Source organism: Phyllostomus hastatus, unplaced genomic scaffold (genome assembly GCF_019186645.2).
Source record: "Phyllostomus hastatus isolate PE091 unplaced genomic scaffold, TTU_PhHast_1.1 phas_scaffold_78, whole genome shotgun sequence".
NCBI classification, from domain to species: Eukaryota; Metazoa; Chordata; class Mammalia; order Chiroptera; family Phyllostomidae; genus Phyllostomus; species Phyllostomus hastatus.
In genome coordinates, this window is record NW_025334041.1 from 92,456,757 (window position 1) to 92,474,957 (window position 18,201).

General features: G+C 34.6%; 1 protein-coding gene across 8 annotated transcripts in view; it reads right to left on the minus strand.

The window, feature by feature from the left end:
* The window catches only part of EHBP1 (EH domain binding protein 1), a 364,981-nt gene that overhangs the window by 77,884 nt on the left and 268,896 nt on the right, over positions 1-18,201 (minus strand). For all 8 annotated transcript variants that reach the window (XM_045827361.1, XM_045827362.1, XM_045827367.1 and 5 more), the window contains one exon: positions 16,182-16,325. In XM_045827361.1, the coding sequence (XP_045683317.1) occupies positions 16,182-16,325 (144 nt within the window). The remainder of the gene's footprint in view (positions 1-16,181; positions 16,326-18,201) is intronic.

Here is an 18,201-nt window from a genome sequence, read left to right on the forward strand (position 1 = left end):
CCATAAAATACAAATATCATTTTGCACTGACAAATCATTTGGTATTAAATTCTAAAGACATGTAGAACTGATGGCTTGATTAGCTCTTGAGGCGCAATTGAAGGAGCTGTCTCCCAGATTCTTCATTTGGAGGAACACTTTGATCTTTGTTCAAGTCAATTCATGAACATCAACTGACAACACTGCATGAAACACCCCGATGGTTAGGCCCAAACTCCAAGCAAACTATTTGGTTTCATTAAGGGCTTCCAGAGAAAGTGACCAACACAATCCTTTTAGAAGTCATCAGGCAAGTGACTCTAAATTCTAATGTGCACAATGTATCACAGAGGGCTAATATACATATAAGCAATTAGCCTGGCATGGTAATACTTATCTACTTTGTGACAAAAAAGAAAGTCACATTTCAATTTCACTCTCATTAAAGTTGTATTTCTCATTTCACTCACATTGCAAGGCTCTTTTGTAATACTGAAACATATATAGAAGCAACAAAGACTAATAATTTAACATTTTTTAAAAATCAAAATAGTTGCAAATATTTTAAATATACAGAGAAAATAACTTGCTGAGGATTTCAAAAATTAGAGTAAGATTTTAGGAGATTAATTAGAGAGCTTTCTTTTCTACAGCTAATTTTTAAAAATGCAGTTTAACCTCCTTTTGCGAAGGGGACTATTTCAAAGGGACGATTTTTGCACCACCCCTGTCAAAGAAGGTCAGAAACGCTCAAGTATGAAGTCACTGCACTACTATGGCACAAATAGTTTCTGCGGCTAAAATCAAACAAAGACCAATTAAACTAATCATAACGTTCCAGTGAACACAAGGAAGCTCACCTGGTATTTCTGGACTTCTTCCTTGAATTTTCAAATCTACTCAGTTCTTGGTATTATAATTACCTTGACCAAAATACTGTGAAATTACTGCTCTGATCTACTAATGGCTGCAAAAATCAAGTCGTTGTGGTTTCATGCCAAGGGGCCATAGCAAGGTGGCACAATGATTTCTGACACAGAAGACAACTTCTAAAAACTCAAAAGGGAAAATTAACGGGATGTGGTTTACATTGCCAAAGACTGTTCATTAATTACCAATTTAATCACTGCTGGAGGCATGACATTACAAAAATCTGACTGAAAGTTCTAATAGATTATGAAGACCACCTAAGAAGAATGACCAAGAAATGTACAAAACAATTAATACTGTTTTGCTGCTATCAAAGACACTCAGATTATTTTATTTTACATCAAGTGAAGCAAAAGAATTAGTAGCTTCACAGTGCTACCACTAGGAACTGTAAATACAATGGCACACAATTAGTAATGCACATGTGACTTTTCGTTGAAGGCATATATCCTTGGGAAAGCCAGAACATGATAAGGAGAACAAAAGCAACATTAAAAAATGAAACGAATAAAGATTTAAACTCTACCCTTGCGCATGCTGAGCAATAACAGAACAGGAAATACAAATACAGCTCTTAGTAATGGTGATATTACCCTGGAATGCTCAGCACTGCGCTGAACAGCTCTATGAAATATGCATACAGCCATTAATAGTCTCATAAAAGGAGTGCTCCTGATGCTAAGACACCTAGCCCTAGCTCCATGCATTCATGGCAATCTCAAATAACTAAGACTTTTGAGGCTAGGGGTTTGTGGCCACATAATAGAAAAGATGCTTGAGGTTTTTTTTCTCCTAACAATGCTAGTGTTTTGTGTGACTTTGAAGATATGCTAGCAAGCTAACAATATGTTTTCTAAGAAGTCTAGTAGCCATTGTTAGGACAGCAGACTTCAAGTCAACTTAAATTTAGACATAATAGATAAACTATTATTTAAATCATAGTGAATAAAATCCACTGCCTTGTACAGAGGCATTTATGCCGAGCATAGAAATACACTGGCATTCTTCTAGAAAATGCAACTATAAAAAAGATCAGCTATACATGTAAAGTGTCTTACTGGTCTGAAACGGATTATGTACATTAAATCTTCTGTCATTGTATTGGAGTAAAAAATAAGAAATATATTTTCATCTTAGTGCCCTGGGTATAGATATTTCAGCTCATATAGAGAATAAAACTTTTTAAGACAAAATGTCACTCAAAATTTTAGATTTCTTTTTATAATACCTGATGTTCTTTTGAACTTACAAATACAAAGTTAACCTACTTCTTCCTAGTAGTAGAATTGAAAATATGTGTAATTAGAAAAAACAAAAATTTTAGTTTCATTCTTAGAGGCTAGTCATTTATATAGAACACAGTCATTATTCATAAACATATAAGTATAATCTTACATCATATACATTTTTATGATGAAACATATGTAGGACACATATATTTGTGAAAACTATGGGAAAGGTTCTATCTATCACGGATTACCAAAATGACGTTTAGTGTTTTTTACCAATTGGACAGTAACTGCCTCTTTTATTATTTGGAATAGATCTAGTGATTTTACCTAAAGCTGCTACGATTATCAACATGACAGACTAGTCCCATTTAAATCAATATTTTCCAATTAACATCTAAAGTACAAGGTTGATGTCCCACCCCTTCATACCAACAAAATACCTGTTAAAGGTTTAATTTGCAAAAGAGAAGCATCATTCTCTTGGTTCTTACCAAATAAACCATTTGGATTTATTACCAAAGACCAATGAAAAAAGTCACTGTATTTGCAAATTCCCACATAGACAGTATTCTTTAGAGGATTCAAATATTCTTGCAAATCTTTGAAGATAGATACTGAGAACCTTCCAGGACTTTCTGCTAACTTGCACTTTAATCCTGCTAAGTGAGAATGGGCTCCTATGTGAACTGACTCGAATGGGTCACTCACTATGCTTGTAGATTAAACATTGGGCAAAAAACTTCAGGTCTGTTTTATAACAACAATGCAATTCATTTCTGATCTTTCTTGTAAAAAAGTCTCCAGGTGTCTAAAACCTATGTGCAAACCATGTTCTTATGCTACAAAATTTAAAGTTGAAAAAAAAACTGAAAATATTTATAAATTCATTGATTGCTAAGTGATTAGATTAATTACACTGAAAAAACCCCCAATTCTCTTTTCAGACTTTCTATTTATAAAACAAATTTCACACTTTCTTGAAAACATCAAAGTAATAATTAAATTTATATGGCATCATTTTTCTGATAGGTTCAAAATACCTCATAAATATCTTAACAATTCCAAGGACAGTGGGTAACAAGATTGTCATCCCTTATTCTTAGATATTAAACTTTAGCATATCAAATGCAAACATCTCTTTCAGCTACCTATGCAATTATATGAGCATAATTAAATGTAAAGGTGATTTATTTCAAGTATTTTTTTTAAATTATATACTAATATAAAGTAATAAGCAAATAAGTCTGAAATACACTAGCCTCTTAAATTCTATTTGTGCATTTCTTGGGGAAAAAGTGTTTGTGGGAATTGAGTAATGAAGAAAAATAATAAAAGGACATACTTTCTTGAAAAACGCCATTATATTTTTCTTAGAGTTTGTGTTTATATTGTATAATCAAGGACGCTCCTTTGGATTATATAATGGCTAGACTGTTGAAGCTGACAAACTTCTGAGTTGTACTCTGAAATAAGTTATTTAAGTACATGTGGAAAGCCATGAACAAAATATCACATCTAAAATTTACATTAGTAAAATGTAACATGAAAATCTTCATAGAACAATAGAAATGGGAAGCAAGAAATATAAAATAAATTCAAAGCAACAAAATCTGTCTCCTATAGAAAAATAATTTCAGGAAACACCTGAAACAGGTTAAATGAACACCTACAGACACAGAGATACTAATGAATCACTAAACTACTTTCCCTAAAAAAGATAAATGCAGTATATCCTTGCAGCAAGATCTCATTAAAATGTGCAATGACAGGTGACAAAAATTAAGAAAATAAAAAGGTTTACAGTATCTGTGTTTGTAAATTTCCTTTTAAGAGAAATTACAGTTCAAATCTTTCCTGAGGATAACTTGAGTCTGTACATAAGGATTCACAAGGCAAAATTACTAAGGGTTGTTTTCAGGGTCTTAGAAACTGTTTTCCTAGCCTTCCAGCTTAAAGCTATCTTGATTTATATAAGAGGGAAGTTTTTGGAGACTGGTGTGATTGAAGGCAGAATTGAGAGCTGAGGTCCCAGAACACGGGAAAACCAGGTGTATCTAAGGATATGGTGTGCACACATCCTAACAACACAGAACGGTATCACAATGTAGAATTCAAGAACAGGAAGACAAGGATTACACAAGGAACCTTAAATCCCAAAGTGTCAAATGTTATTTCTGTAACTGACTCAAGAAAAAGAGAGGGACACTAACTTCCTGTGCCTAATGATAATTAATTCAGCTTTGAAGACCTTCAGAGAGATTTTTTTTCCTGTTTACAAACCTTTACTACCAAGAAACTCCTTATAGCAACCCAAAATTTTCATATTTAAGCTCATTTTTAAAATGTTTACTCATTAATTTTAAAGAGAGAAGATGGGGAGGGGGAGAGAGAGAAAGAAACATTGATTTGTTACTTTATTCATTTATGCATTCATTGGTTGATTCTTGTATGTGCCTTGACCAGGGATTGAACCCACAACCTTGGCATATCAGGACGTCATTCTAACTAACTTAGCTATTTGACCAGGGCTAAGCTAATGTTTTTAAGTTGACACTCAGGAGATATGAAAAATAGCCTGCCACTGTTCCCTCCACTTATTCACTGAACAAACATTTACTTAATACTTGGTGCTGTGGATACTTCTGGGTATTCAGCTCATAGTTGAGTGGGAGAAAGAGGTGTATAATTAGATTATTATACCGGATAAATGTGATAGTTGATATGTGTACAACATATTAAAAAAAGATACAGGAAGGAGAATTTACTGCTAGGAGCCATGACATAGTTGCTCATAGAAAAAGTGATATTTCAGTGGAAACTAACAAGGGAAGAAGGGCATTTCAGGGAAAGAACAGCATACCTGACACAGGAACAAAACAGCATGTCACATTGCCTCTGCAAGCAATTTACAGAGTGGGACTGCAGAGTGAAAAGTAAGAGATGTGAGAGATGATGTTGGAAGGAGGGGAAACAGGAGAGGATTTACCATACTCTTGCATGATTCTACACTGAGATAATAATTCTCGTGGGTAAGCAGGAGCTGCCAAAAAGATTTTGAGCCTTCATATACTCAAATTAGTACTTAAACAATTTCCCAGTTTTCTCCTCTTTATATTGTATAAGCCTATCTTTCCTTAAAAGATTTTTTTCAATCCTTTAACACTTCTCAAAATCCTCTAAGTTCTCACTCTCTCTCAGCCCAGAACCAGGTACAAAAGTCTCAATAAAAGGTAACCTATACTGAATACACAGATATATTCCATGCACTAGATACAACATCAATGAGTAAAAAGCTCTATTCATTCTTCTTGGTACTCATCAGGTCCTAAATCAGTGGTCTCTTAAGAGTAAGTAACAGTAAGCTCTTCAGTCAACTCTTGTCTCACTTATTCAAGGCTTGAGGTCGCTGCTGGGTACCAACTTTTAAAGCTCATTGTAATTCTGAAACTAAGAATACAAAAAGCAGTTGGGTAGTAGCAGGCATATCTCTAACCACAAGTAACTCTCTTCTCTACCACAGCATACCTTATGAAGGAAGGGCAAGAGAATTTACAATAAATTTAAAAATAAAAGCATGATATATTAAGGAACAGATTAAAGAACATAAGCAAGTGAAAATAGCAGCAAGCACTTCACTAAATTAGATACCAGTTCTCTCTCTCTCTCTCTTTTTTTTTTGAGTTAGACCTGCTTTTTATTTCCCAGAAGTCTTTTGATCTCTCCAGAGAGAAAGGCATTCTGACACTGAAGTGGGGGTGGCATTAGTCATGGTTCCCTTACCCCCTTCATTATGGACACCTATTAATTTGAATGTCACACAGGAAGAAAAAAAATGTTTGGCCTCCATTTTAAAAATGGAAAAATAGTTTTAAAGAAATTAAGTAATTTCCAATTTTAGTATCACGTAACTCTCATTCAATTACTCCAGCGATCCTTTCTCTTTTGTCAGCCAAGGTAGTCATACTACTTTTCAAATATATGGACAGTACTGCTAAATAATCCCAACTGGTATGTATGAGAGAGCTACCTAGAAATGGTAAAGAAAATGATCAAATTAAGAAAACTACTGTGTTACTGAGAAAGATATAACCTAATATCAAGTTACCTACTAAACTAAAAATCTGACAAGCAATGGTAAGGTCTAACTTCTGTATTTGTGAAACTGGACTTATCTGACATTTTACATTCTCCTTCAATCACTTCAATATTAGATAGAAGCCACACAAAGTATCAAGTGTCAAAACTAAAGCAACAGTTCTAGAATGTATTAGTTCATGAAACTGATGTTCTTCACAACATATCTATATAGGGCTTGACCTATCTATACAATAAGCAATAGTAGAATGTGCAAGAAAGAGCTTTTAAGTTGAGCTTAAACTGTAACTAAGAAGAGGTTACAACAATATCTCCCATGCCACCTGCTCTTACAATGTGACTTCGACACTCCTCCCATTGAGTGATGCAAGTCCATGTCTTCTTAAGCCTGGGTGGAGCTTTGTGTTTGCTTGGGCCAACAGCAGGACAAGAGTGATGCTACAGACTTTTAAAGCTGGATCGTAAGAAAGCCATGCACATTTACCTTACCCTCTTGGGACACTTGCTCTTAAATCCAGCCACCTTGCTATAAGGAAGCACAAACTAGTTCAAGTGGAAGAGACCACATGGAAAGGTTACATGCTGGTTTCCCAACAGCAGTCTAACAGACATCCTAGCTGAAAACCAGCCCCAGACATTGTGGAACAGAAATAAACCATTCCTAGTGTCCTATCTGAATGCCTAACTCATTGAATCCATGACCATAATAAAATGGTTGTTTTGTGCTAATAAGGTTTAAAATGGTTTTTTTTTTTATGTGGCAAAAGATAACCTGAAAGAGAAGGGCAGGCAGAACATTTTTGGGACTGTATAAAGCATAATTTTTTAAGCAATAGGGTACAACTTTGGGTAAGTGGGAAACAAATACAACCAAGTGACCACTCTGGCATGTCACTAGCTAGTTATACAACATGGAGCTGCTCTCTGGGGCAAACAACTGTAACAGCTAACACAACTGTAACTAGCCCAGGTCACATCAGTGACATTCAAAGGAACCATGAGATACTTTGTGAGATACCATGATTACTATTGATCACTGTTAGTCATTGGCAATTTTATGCCTTAATGTGAACAGGACTGCTATTTAATCTGCCATTTATCTCACATCTAGGCACAAACTAGTATTATCAACTATAAAAGGAGAGTTTTTTCCCTAGGTCTCTCTCCTTAAGACACACACACACACACACACACACACACACACACACACCCCCTTAAGAGATATTCCAAGACAACACTAGTTTAAATGGTCAAATTTGCTTGGGTACACTAAAAAAAATCAGTAAACATATCTTTTTTTGTTACCAAAAATTTCCCTACTATAAAATACTTAACATGTCATATTTTTGAAACAGAAAAAAACAGAGGGGAAAATCTTTTAATAAGTCATTTGTTATACTATCTCTTAGGGATAAATACTGTTAATATTTTCATGGTTTTTCTTCCTGTCCTTTTCAATGCACATGTGAAAACATAGAATCTATTATTTCAAAATGGAGTTCATATGTTGTATACTATTCTATATCTTGTTTCATACACAATAACACTGTAAGTATTGTCCTATGTTTTCTCAATATTCTTTTTTTAAAAAAAATTTATTTATTTATTTTTAGAGAGAGGGGAAGGGAAGGAGAAAGAGAAGGAGAGAAACATCAATGTGTGGTTGCCTCTCACATGCTCCCTACTGGGGGGCACAACTTAGCTCACAATCCAGGCACGTGCCCTGACTGGGAATCCAGCCAGCGACCCTTTTGTTTGCAGTCCGGTGTTCAATTCACTGACCCACACCAGCCAGGGAGGTTTTTTCAGTATTCTTTCAAAACATTATTGAATAATTTTAATGGTTACATAACAATGATATATCTTTGTTTTTTAAGATTTTATTTATTTTCAGAAAGAGGGAGAGGGATGCAAAAAGAGAGGGAGAGAAACATCAATGTTAGAGACAAACATTGATCAGTTGCCTCTTGTATGCATCCCAAATGGGGACCAAACCCACAACGCAGGTATGTGCCCTGACTATGAACCAAACCAGTAACCTTTTGCTCCATGGCACAATGCACAAACCAAGACACACCAGTCAGGGCAAAGCATACATATTTGTTATAATTTATTTGATCATTACCCTATTTGTAGCAACTATTGTTTTTTACTTTTTCTATTACAAATAATATGATGAAAACATGAATACTGTGCTTTGTTAGTAAAATTACTAAAAAAAATTAGCCTCTCATTTTTCAATTTTTTTAAAATTACACTTTATTGATTATGCCATTATAGTTTCCCAAGTTTTCCCCATTTATTCCCCCTCCACACTGAACCCCAACCCTCCAGTATCCCCACTTAGTTCAATGTCCATGAGCCGTACATATAAGTTCTTTGAGCTCTCTATTTCCTATATCATTTTTGACCTCTCCGTGTATTTAATGCCTGCCAATTATGCTTCTTCTTCCCTGTACCTTTCCCCCACATTCCTCCCCTCCCACTCCTCACTGAAAAACCTCCATGTGATGTCCATTTCACTGATTCTGTTCCTGTTCTAGTTGTGTGCTTAGTTTTTGTTTTTGTTGTTTTTCATTCTTTTATTTTTTTAGGTTCATTTGTTGATAGTTCTGAGTTTGTTATCATTTTACTGTTCATAGTTTTGATCTTTTTCTTTTTCTTAAATAAGTCCCTTTAACATTTCATATAATAAGGGCTTGGTGAAAATGAACTCTTTTAACTTGACATTATCTGGGAAGCACTTTATCTGCCCTTCCAAAGCTTGACTGGATAGAATAATCCTAGATGTAGGTCCTTCCTTTTCATGATTTTGAATACTTCCTGCCAGCCCCTTCTTGCCTGCAAGGTTTCTTTAGAGAAATCAGCTGATAGTCTTATGGGAACTCCATTGTAGGAAACTGTCTCCTTTTTCCTTGATGCTTTTAAGACTCTCCTTATCTTTAATCTTTGGCAATTTAATTATGATGTGTCTTGGTGTGCTCCTCTTTGGGCCCAAGTTGTATGGGACTCTCTGAGTTTCCTGGACTTGTATGTCTATTTCCTTCACCAGATTAGGGAAGTATTCCTTCATTATCTTTTTAAACAAGTTTTCAATTTCTTGCTCTTCCTCTTCTGGCATCCCTATGATTCAGATGTTGGAACATTTAAAGTTGTCCTGGAGGTTCCTAAGCTTCTCTCACTCTTTTGAATTTTTGTTTCTTCATTCTGTTCTAGTTGAATATTTATTTCTTCCTTCTGCTCCATATCACTGACTTGAGTTCCAGTTTCCTTCCCTTCACTGTTGGTTCCCCTGTACATTTTTCTTTATTTCACTTTGTATAGCCTTCATTTCTTCCTTCATTTTGTGGTCATAATGCAATTACTTCTGTGAGCATCCTGATTACCAGTGTTTTGAACTCTGCATCTGATAGGGTAGCTATCTCCTTGTCGCTTAGTTTTTATTCTGGAGTTCTGATCTGTTCTTTCATTTGGGCCATATATATTCTTGGTCTTGGTACACCTGCTATGTTTGTTGTAAGGGGCAGAGTCTTAGGTATTTACCAGTGTGGGACAGTTGTGTTGTGGCACTGTACACGGGGAAGGGGTCAGAGTGGGAACAATGCCACTTGCTCAGCTCTGGTCCCACCTTAAGTCAGTTCCCCCACTTCCCACAAGCAAATTGCACCCTTCCAGGTGCTGCCCTGGTGCTGATTCCTAGGTAGGTGTGCTTGAGTACATTCTAGGACTCCATGGGCCCCTCGAACAGACTCTCCTGTGAGACTGGCAGTTTCTCCCCCCACCACAGCCACCAGAGGTTTTACAGCCAGAAGTTTTGAGGGTTTATTCTTCTCATGGTGAAACCCTGGGTTGCAAGGTCTGTCTTGCTCCCCAGTTGTTCCTCCCAATTTGTACACCTGTGATTGAGGGGCTGCTGGGGCTGCCAGCTGCTGCCTTGTCACACGTCCTCTCCCACCCTGGCTGCTCATCTCTGTACCTCCTACCAGTCTCGATGAATGTTTCTTCTTTAATTCTGTGGTTGTTAGACTTCCATATAGTTCGATTTTATGGCAGTTCTGGGTGTTTTTTGTTTTTAAATTGGTGGTTATCCTTCTTTTGTGTGAGGGAGCATAACGTATGTACCTATGCCTCTGTCTTGGCCAGAAGTTCAGGATACTTGAATTCTAAACCTAGGCTGCCAATGTCTGCAACCCTAGGTAAATTTAAACATTCTTTCCTAACTCATTTTCTTAACCTCTACAGTGAAAAACCAATATCAAGTCCTACTTCACAAGGATGTCAGAAAAATGAGTAAGAAAATATAGCACAGTACTTTTAAAATACAATCCCTGAACTCAAATTGTTTAGGTTTAATTCCTGGCTCTGCTTTAGCTGTGTGACTATGGGCAATTCATTAATTTGTGTGTCAGTTTTCTCAACTGTAAAACAGAGATGATAATACTTAATATAAAAGTTGTAGAAATTGAGTGAGAAAATCCATGTGAAAGCACTTGAATCCTGACTGACACATAGTCAGTGCTCAAAAAACATTAGATGATAATTATTAGTGTATGTAAATTTTGCCCAAAGGCAAAGTAATTTTTAAAAATCTACTTGCAGGACAGATCATTTAATTTTAGGTATTCTGAATGTTAAATCAACAATTGTAAAATATAAAGGTATAAGTTTTTTGTATTTTTAGAGCATGACAAAATTATGAAACTAAGTTTATCACAAATAAATATAGTATCAACAAAAATAACTTTTTTTTAGAAAGAAATTCTTTATGTGGCCCTTCATTTATCTGAATCCTTTTCATCCATAAAACCTTAGTTTAAATGCCCTTTTCTCAAATTATCCTTTTCTGGATTTTTTTTTTATTATCTGTCTCTTTCCACCAGAACATAAGCTGCATGAAGGAAGTCTTTTCTGTCACTCTGAATATACTCAGTTCAGACACTCAATTAATATCTGGCAAATGCCTGAATCAACAAATTAATGATGTAACTGATGTAATAGACTAGGCACTGAAAAAGACGGAATCAAGTTTACAAAATATCTTCCCTAAAAAATGGTCCTTTACTTTTTTATATTAAAAAAATGGTCATTTGGATGAATGTTTTGCATATGTTTTATCATGACCACAGTTAAAAATACATTTTATATCAAGATGTACTAAGCACTCACACCTATAAAACTAAAGCGTTTCACACAAAAATACTATGCTTACTATGTGTGATGAATTCTGATATTTTTCTATTCCACTATAATATATTCCTTTTTATTAAAAATATAATTATTGTGGGTCACTAGCAGATTTTGTCTCACATTATGTGCAAAGACTTGAAGTATGAAAAACTATGCTTGAGGTAAGAGGTTATTAAGCTGGTATCTGAAAATTATTTTTAAAAGTATACATGGGAAGAAAGAGATAAAATTGCCTTTGCTCATAGATGACACGATCATCTATGTGAAAGGAACAATGAAAAAAACTTTCCTGGAACTAATAAGCAATTACAGAAAGGTTGTAGGATACAAGGCTATTATATAAGACAATTGCATTCCCACATACCACCTATAAACAAGTGGAATTTGATATTAAAAACATAATACCATTAATATTAGGACCCTCAAAATTAAATGCTTAGGTATAAATATAACAAAATAGGAACAAGACCTATATGAAGAATACTATAAAACCCTGGTAATGAAATCCAGGAAGAACTAAACAAATGGAGAGATATTCCATGTAATGGACAGACAGACTCAATATTATAAAGATCTGATGTTTTCCCAATTTGACCTATAGATTCCATACAATTTCAATAAAAATCTCAACAAGTTATTTTGTGAATATCAACAAATTGATTTTAAAGTTTACATGGTGAGGCAAAGACCCAGAATAGCAAACACAGGACTGAAGGAGAAGAATAGAGTTGGAGGATTGATCCTACCTAAATTCAAAACCTACCATAAAGCTACAGTAATCAAGAGAGTCTGCTATTGGCAAGAGAATAGACAAATAGATCAGTGGAATAGACTAGAAATCCCAGAAATAAATCCCTACAAATATAGTCAACTGACCTTTGACAAAGGAGCAAAAACAACACAATAGAGCAAAGCCAGTTTTCAACAACTGGTGCTGAGACAACTGGGTATCTATATGCAAAAACATAAACCTAGACACAGATCTTACACCCATCAAAAAACTATATCAAAATGGACTGTTGACCTAAATGTAAAACACAAAACTATAAAATTCCTAAAAGATAACACAGGAGAAAACTGAGATGATTTTGGATACAGTGATGCCTTTTTAGATATAAGACCAAAGGCAAGATCCATGAAAGATAATGGAAAAGCTGGATTTCAATAAAATTAAAAACCTCTGCTCTGCAAAAGACAATGTGGAGAGAATGAGAAGACAAGCCAGACAGGAAGAAAATATTTGCAAAAGAAACATCTGATCTAAAAAAAACAACTGTTACACAAAATATACAATGAACTGTTTAAAACTCAACAGTAAGAAAATAAACAACCTATGAAAAATAAGCAAGTCCTGCACTTGCTTCCTCTTTCAAATATTAATTGACTATAAAGATGTGGGTTTATTTTTGGGCTTCTATTATGTTCCATTGATCTATGTGTCTGTTTTTATGCCAGTACCATGCTATTTTGATTACTATGGCTTTATAGTATAGTTTGATATTAGGTGGTGTGATTCCTCCAACTTTGTTCTTCTTTCTCAAGATAGTTGCTGCTGTTTAGGGCCTTTTGTGGTTCCACTTAAATTCTTGAAATATTTGGTCTAGTTCTGTGAAGTACATCAGTAGTATCTTAATAGGAACTGTGTTAGATCTAGAGATTGCTTTGGGTAGTATGGATATTTTAATGATGTTAATTCTTCTTATCCATAAACATGGTACGTGCTTCCACTTAATTGTATCTTCTTCAATTTCTTTCTTCAATGTGTTCTACTTTTTTGAGTACAGGTCTTGTACATCTTGGTTAGGTTTATGCCTAGGCATTTTATTCTTTTTAAAGCAATAGTGAATGCGGTTGTTTTCTTAATTTCCCTTTCTGATAGGTCATTATTGGCATATAAAAAATACAACTGATTTCTGGATACTAACTGTGTATCCTTCTAGTTTACTAAATTCTTTTATCAGTTCAAATAGTTTCTTGGTGGAATCTTAGGGGTCTCATTGGGAAAGTGGACAGATATGTACAGAAAAATAAAACTAGACCATCTATCTTCTTATGCCACACACAAGAATACATTAGAAATGGATTACAGACTGAAATGTTAGAGCAGAAATCATAAGAATTCTAGAAGTAAACACAGGCAGTAAAATCTCAGATATTGCACATAATATTTTTTCTGATTTATCTCTTCTAACAAGAGAAAAAAAGAACAAGTAGACAAATGGGACTTCATCAAACTAAAAAGTTTTTGCACAGCAAAGGAAACCATCAGCAAAATAAAAAGACAACCCACAGAATGGGACAACATACTTGCTGATACACCTGATAAAGGGTTAGTATCCAAAACTTACAAAGAACTTATGAGACTCAACACCAAACCCCCCCCACCTCCGAAAACAATCTAATTAAGCAAATGGGCAGAAGACCGAATAAACACTTCTCCAAAGAGGACATACAGATGGCCAACAGACATATGAAAAGATGCTCAAAGTCACTAATCATCAGCAAATTCAAATGCAAAGCACAATGCAATACCATCCCACACCAGTCAGAATGGCTATCATCAATAGATCAACAAACAAGTGCTGGAGAGGATGTGGAGAAAGGGGACTCTTTTGCACTGTTGGTGGGAATGCAGATTGGTGCAGCCACAGTGGAAAGCAGTATTAGGATACTTCAAAAAAATTAAAAAGGTATCTGCCTTATGGGACGCAGTGATTCCACTTCTGGGAATTTATCCAAAGAAACTGGAAACACTAATATGAAAGAACATAAGCACCCCTGTGTTCTCAGCAGTGCTATTTACAATTGCCAAGATATGGGAGCAGCCCAAGTGTCCATCAATAGATGAGTGTATAAAACAACTATGGGACATTTACACGATGTAATTCTATTCTGCTGTAAAAAAGAAGAAAATTTTACTCTGCAAGAGCATGGATGGACCTGGAGAAACATTATGTTAAGTGAAATAAGCCTGTCAGAGATAGACAAATACCATATGATTTCACTCCTGTGGAATCTAATGAACAAACTGAACTAACCAGCAAAACAGAGACAGACTCATAGATGGAGAACAGATGACAGCCAATGGGGTGGGGAGGAGGATGAGGGGGTGGAGGGATTAAGCAAAAAGGAAAAAGGATATATGGCCATGGACGACAGCATGGTGATAAATGTTATGGAAAAAGTACAATAGAAAAATAAAATAAAAAAACAGATTGGTAGCCCTGGCTGGCATAGCTCAGTGGATTGAGCGCGGGCTGAGAACCAAAGCATCGCAGGTTCGATTCCCAGTCAGGGCACATGCCTGGATTGCAGGCCATGACCCCCAGCAACCGCACATTGATGTTTGTCTCTCTCTCTCTCTTTCTGCCTCCCTTCCCTCTCTAAAAAATAAATAAATAAATAAAATCTTTAAAAAAAAGAATCACTTAAAAAAAAGACTAGTGCTACTAGAGTCATCTTACCAAAAAAACCAAACTTTTCGGCCAACCCAATATTATTCAGTACTAAAAAGAAATGAGCTATCAAGATATGAAAAGACATGGAGAAACCTCAAATGCATATTACTTAGTAAAAGAAGCTGAGAAAAGGCTATATACCATGTGGTTACTCCTACAACATTCTACAAAAGGCAAAATCAGGGAAATAGTAAAATCATCAGTTTGGCAGGGGTTGGGGATGGGGAAAGGGATGACTATATGGAACACAAGAGGATTTTTAGAATAATGAAAATACTGTGATACTATAATGATGGATACATGTCATTATACATTTTTCCAAACTCATAAAATGTACAATACCAAAAGTGAACCGTATATAAACTATGGACTTTGAGTGATTACAATGTGTTAATGTAGGTTTATCAGTTGTAAAAAATGTGACACTGTGGTAGATGATGTTGTTAATGAGGAGGCTATGCATGTGTGGGTATAGGGGGTATATGGGAAATCTCTGTACCCTCCCCTCAATTCTGCTGTGAACCTAAAACTGTTCTAAAAAAATCTTAATTAAAAAAAAGATCATGGAGTTTTATGTATATGTGAGTTTGCTGGTAGGGCAGAGTCGTCATAGTTTTCAGATTCATGAAGAAATTCATGGCCTGATAAATCTCTGAGCTTCTATTACTATGTGTTCATTATACACAAATATGTATAAAAATTGGTTTAACAGGGAAGGCAGTACATGACAGGAAAGAGCACTGATTCTGAAGTCTAATGAGGCTGAGGTTCAAATCCTGGATTCAATATTTACTGACTAGGGAGCCTTGTTTAGGTTACCTTACCTAACAGCTTTTGTTTTTCTAATCCCGAAAGTAGTTTGAAAATCTCTTCATGGGATTAAGTAAAATAAAAATTATGTAAAACACCCATTGTAGTACCTAAAATATTTGGTAGGTATTCAATAACTGATAAGCATCGTTATTATATTCTAATATTTCCAACAAAATTAAGTTCCACAGACAATACAATCTTAACTAAAGTAGAATTGAATTGCAAAATATAAATTAAAAACAAATTATTCATGTGTGTAGAAATTATATTTCAGAATCTTACTTTTCCTCATAGCTCACACTGTTGTGTAGAAACAATGACAACATACTCCTCCAAACAGGACTCTGTAAGTTCAATAAATGTAGCAAATACCCACAATATACAAAGTATGTAGAAAAATCATTTAGCAAAAATGTAAATAAATTAGTACCCTCATCCCCATGATTACAATGAACAACTTATGGTTTTTGTAAACAATGATTCTCACATCACTTAGCTGTCTGCTGGAGAGTACTGTGGTTGCGTTTGTATTCTGCTTATTCCCCGCCTTTAAAGCTGCATCTCTTCTTGCTTGCTCAAGCAGAACTCTTGCTCTTTCTTTAAGTTCTTCTTGTCGAGATAACATTCGTTGCTTAAAAGCAAAAATACAAAATTAGAAGCCTCAAAAAAAACCCCCCAAAGTGTATATAATCTACATTTGTAAACTAATCAACATTATATGACCTGTCAAAATAATACTTTGGTTCAATTGTAGATATCATTCATGGTCAAGGAAGAGATAATAAACAGTAAGTCTATTACTTTACTTGGCATAACACAAAACTTCATTATAAATTTATTGTGTACATCATTTTTGGGTCTGTGATCTTTATATTCATGTTTTAATATAATGATTTTAAACCCTTTTCTGTAATCTTAAGGAAGGAGTTTTCTTAAAGTGTAAAATTCAGTGGTTTTCAGTATATTCACAAGGTTGTGAACTATTAACACTATCTAATTCTAGAACTTTTTCATCACCCAAGGTCTTAAGAGGATTAAACAAAAATTCTTAACTTAATAGATACATTTGAAATGTGTAAGTGATAATGATAGATTTTTAGTTTATGTCGATAAAAGAAATAACAGACTAAAACTGGTCATTGCATTTAAACTGGTTACAAACTGACACTTTCTCAAAAACAGACAGAATTAATTAAAGGAACACTGAATTTGTGGTCAAAACACCAGGCTGTTAATCCTTCTGCTACTAATAGTAAGCAATGTAACACTGAACAGGTCACTAACAAATTTTACTGTATTCTATTACATGATATTTAAGAACTTTGGAGTCAAATATTAGTTTCATCACTTTACTGATGGCAAGTTACTCAATCTGCCTAAACCTAAGTTTCCTCATTTATAAAACAGGAATAAAAACAGACCAACTCTCATACATATACTGTATAGATTAAGTGAACAAGAACAAGAATAATGTACTGGGTATTAGATAAATGTTAACTATTATTATATTTTTAAAAATCAATTTCCTCATCTTGACAAGAGGTGAGATCATATTTAAAATACCACTAACTATAATTTGCCATTATTCAGAATAGATCACCTTTAAGATACTTCTAGCTCTAAATTGTGATACTGCAGGACTTCAGGGATTTCAATTAGCTACACAGATGTAGCAAAAACCTACTTTGGTATTTAAAGCACATAAACACAACTTTTTTATCTGATTATAAATAAAATTAATATTAATTAAAGAAAGTTTAGAAAATACATACAAGTAAAAAGAAGAAAAATAAAACTAACTGGAGTCATCATGCTCCCTGATTTCAAACTATATTACAAAGTTATAGTAATCAGAATATGGTAAAAAAACATAGACCAATGGAACAGAACAGAGAGCCCAGAAATAAACCTATGCATACATGATAAATGATTTATGAGAAATAAGGCAAGAATATACAACGGAGAAAGGATAGTCTCTTTAATAAATGGTTTTGGGAAAACTGGACAGCCACAAGGAAAACAATGAAACTAGACCACAGTCTAACACCATACACAAAAATTAACTCAAAATGATTCAAGTCGTTGATATAAGACCTGAAATTCTAAAAGTCCTTGAAGACAAAAAGGTTGTAAGTGCCTTGAAATTAGTCTTGGTGATGATGATGATGATGATGATGACAACGATGACAACTTAACACCAAAAGCAAAGACAACAAAAGTAAAACAATCCAATTAAAAATGGGCAAAAGATCTGAATAGACATTTTTTCAAAGAAGATATACAGATGGCCAAAGGTACATAAGAAGATGCTCAACATTTCTAGTTATCAGGGAAATGCAAATCAAAACTACAATGAGATTCTCACCTCACATCTGTTAGAATGGATATTATTAAAAAAACAAATAAATTAGTGTTGGTGAGGATGTGGAGAAAAGGGAACCCTCTGTTTACAGTTGCTGGGAACGTAAATTGGTAGAGCCACTATAAAAAAACAGTAACAAGGATCC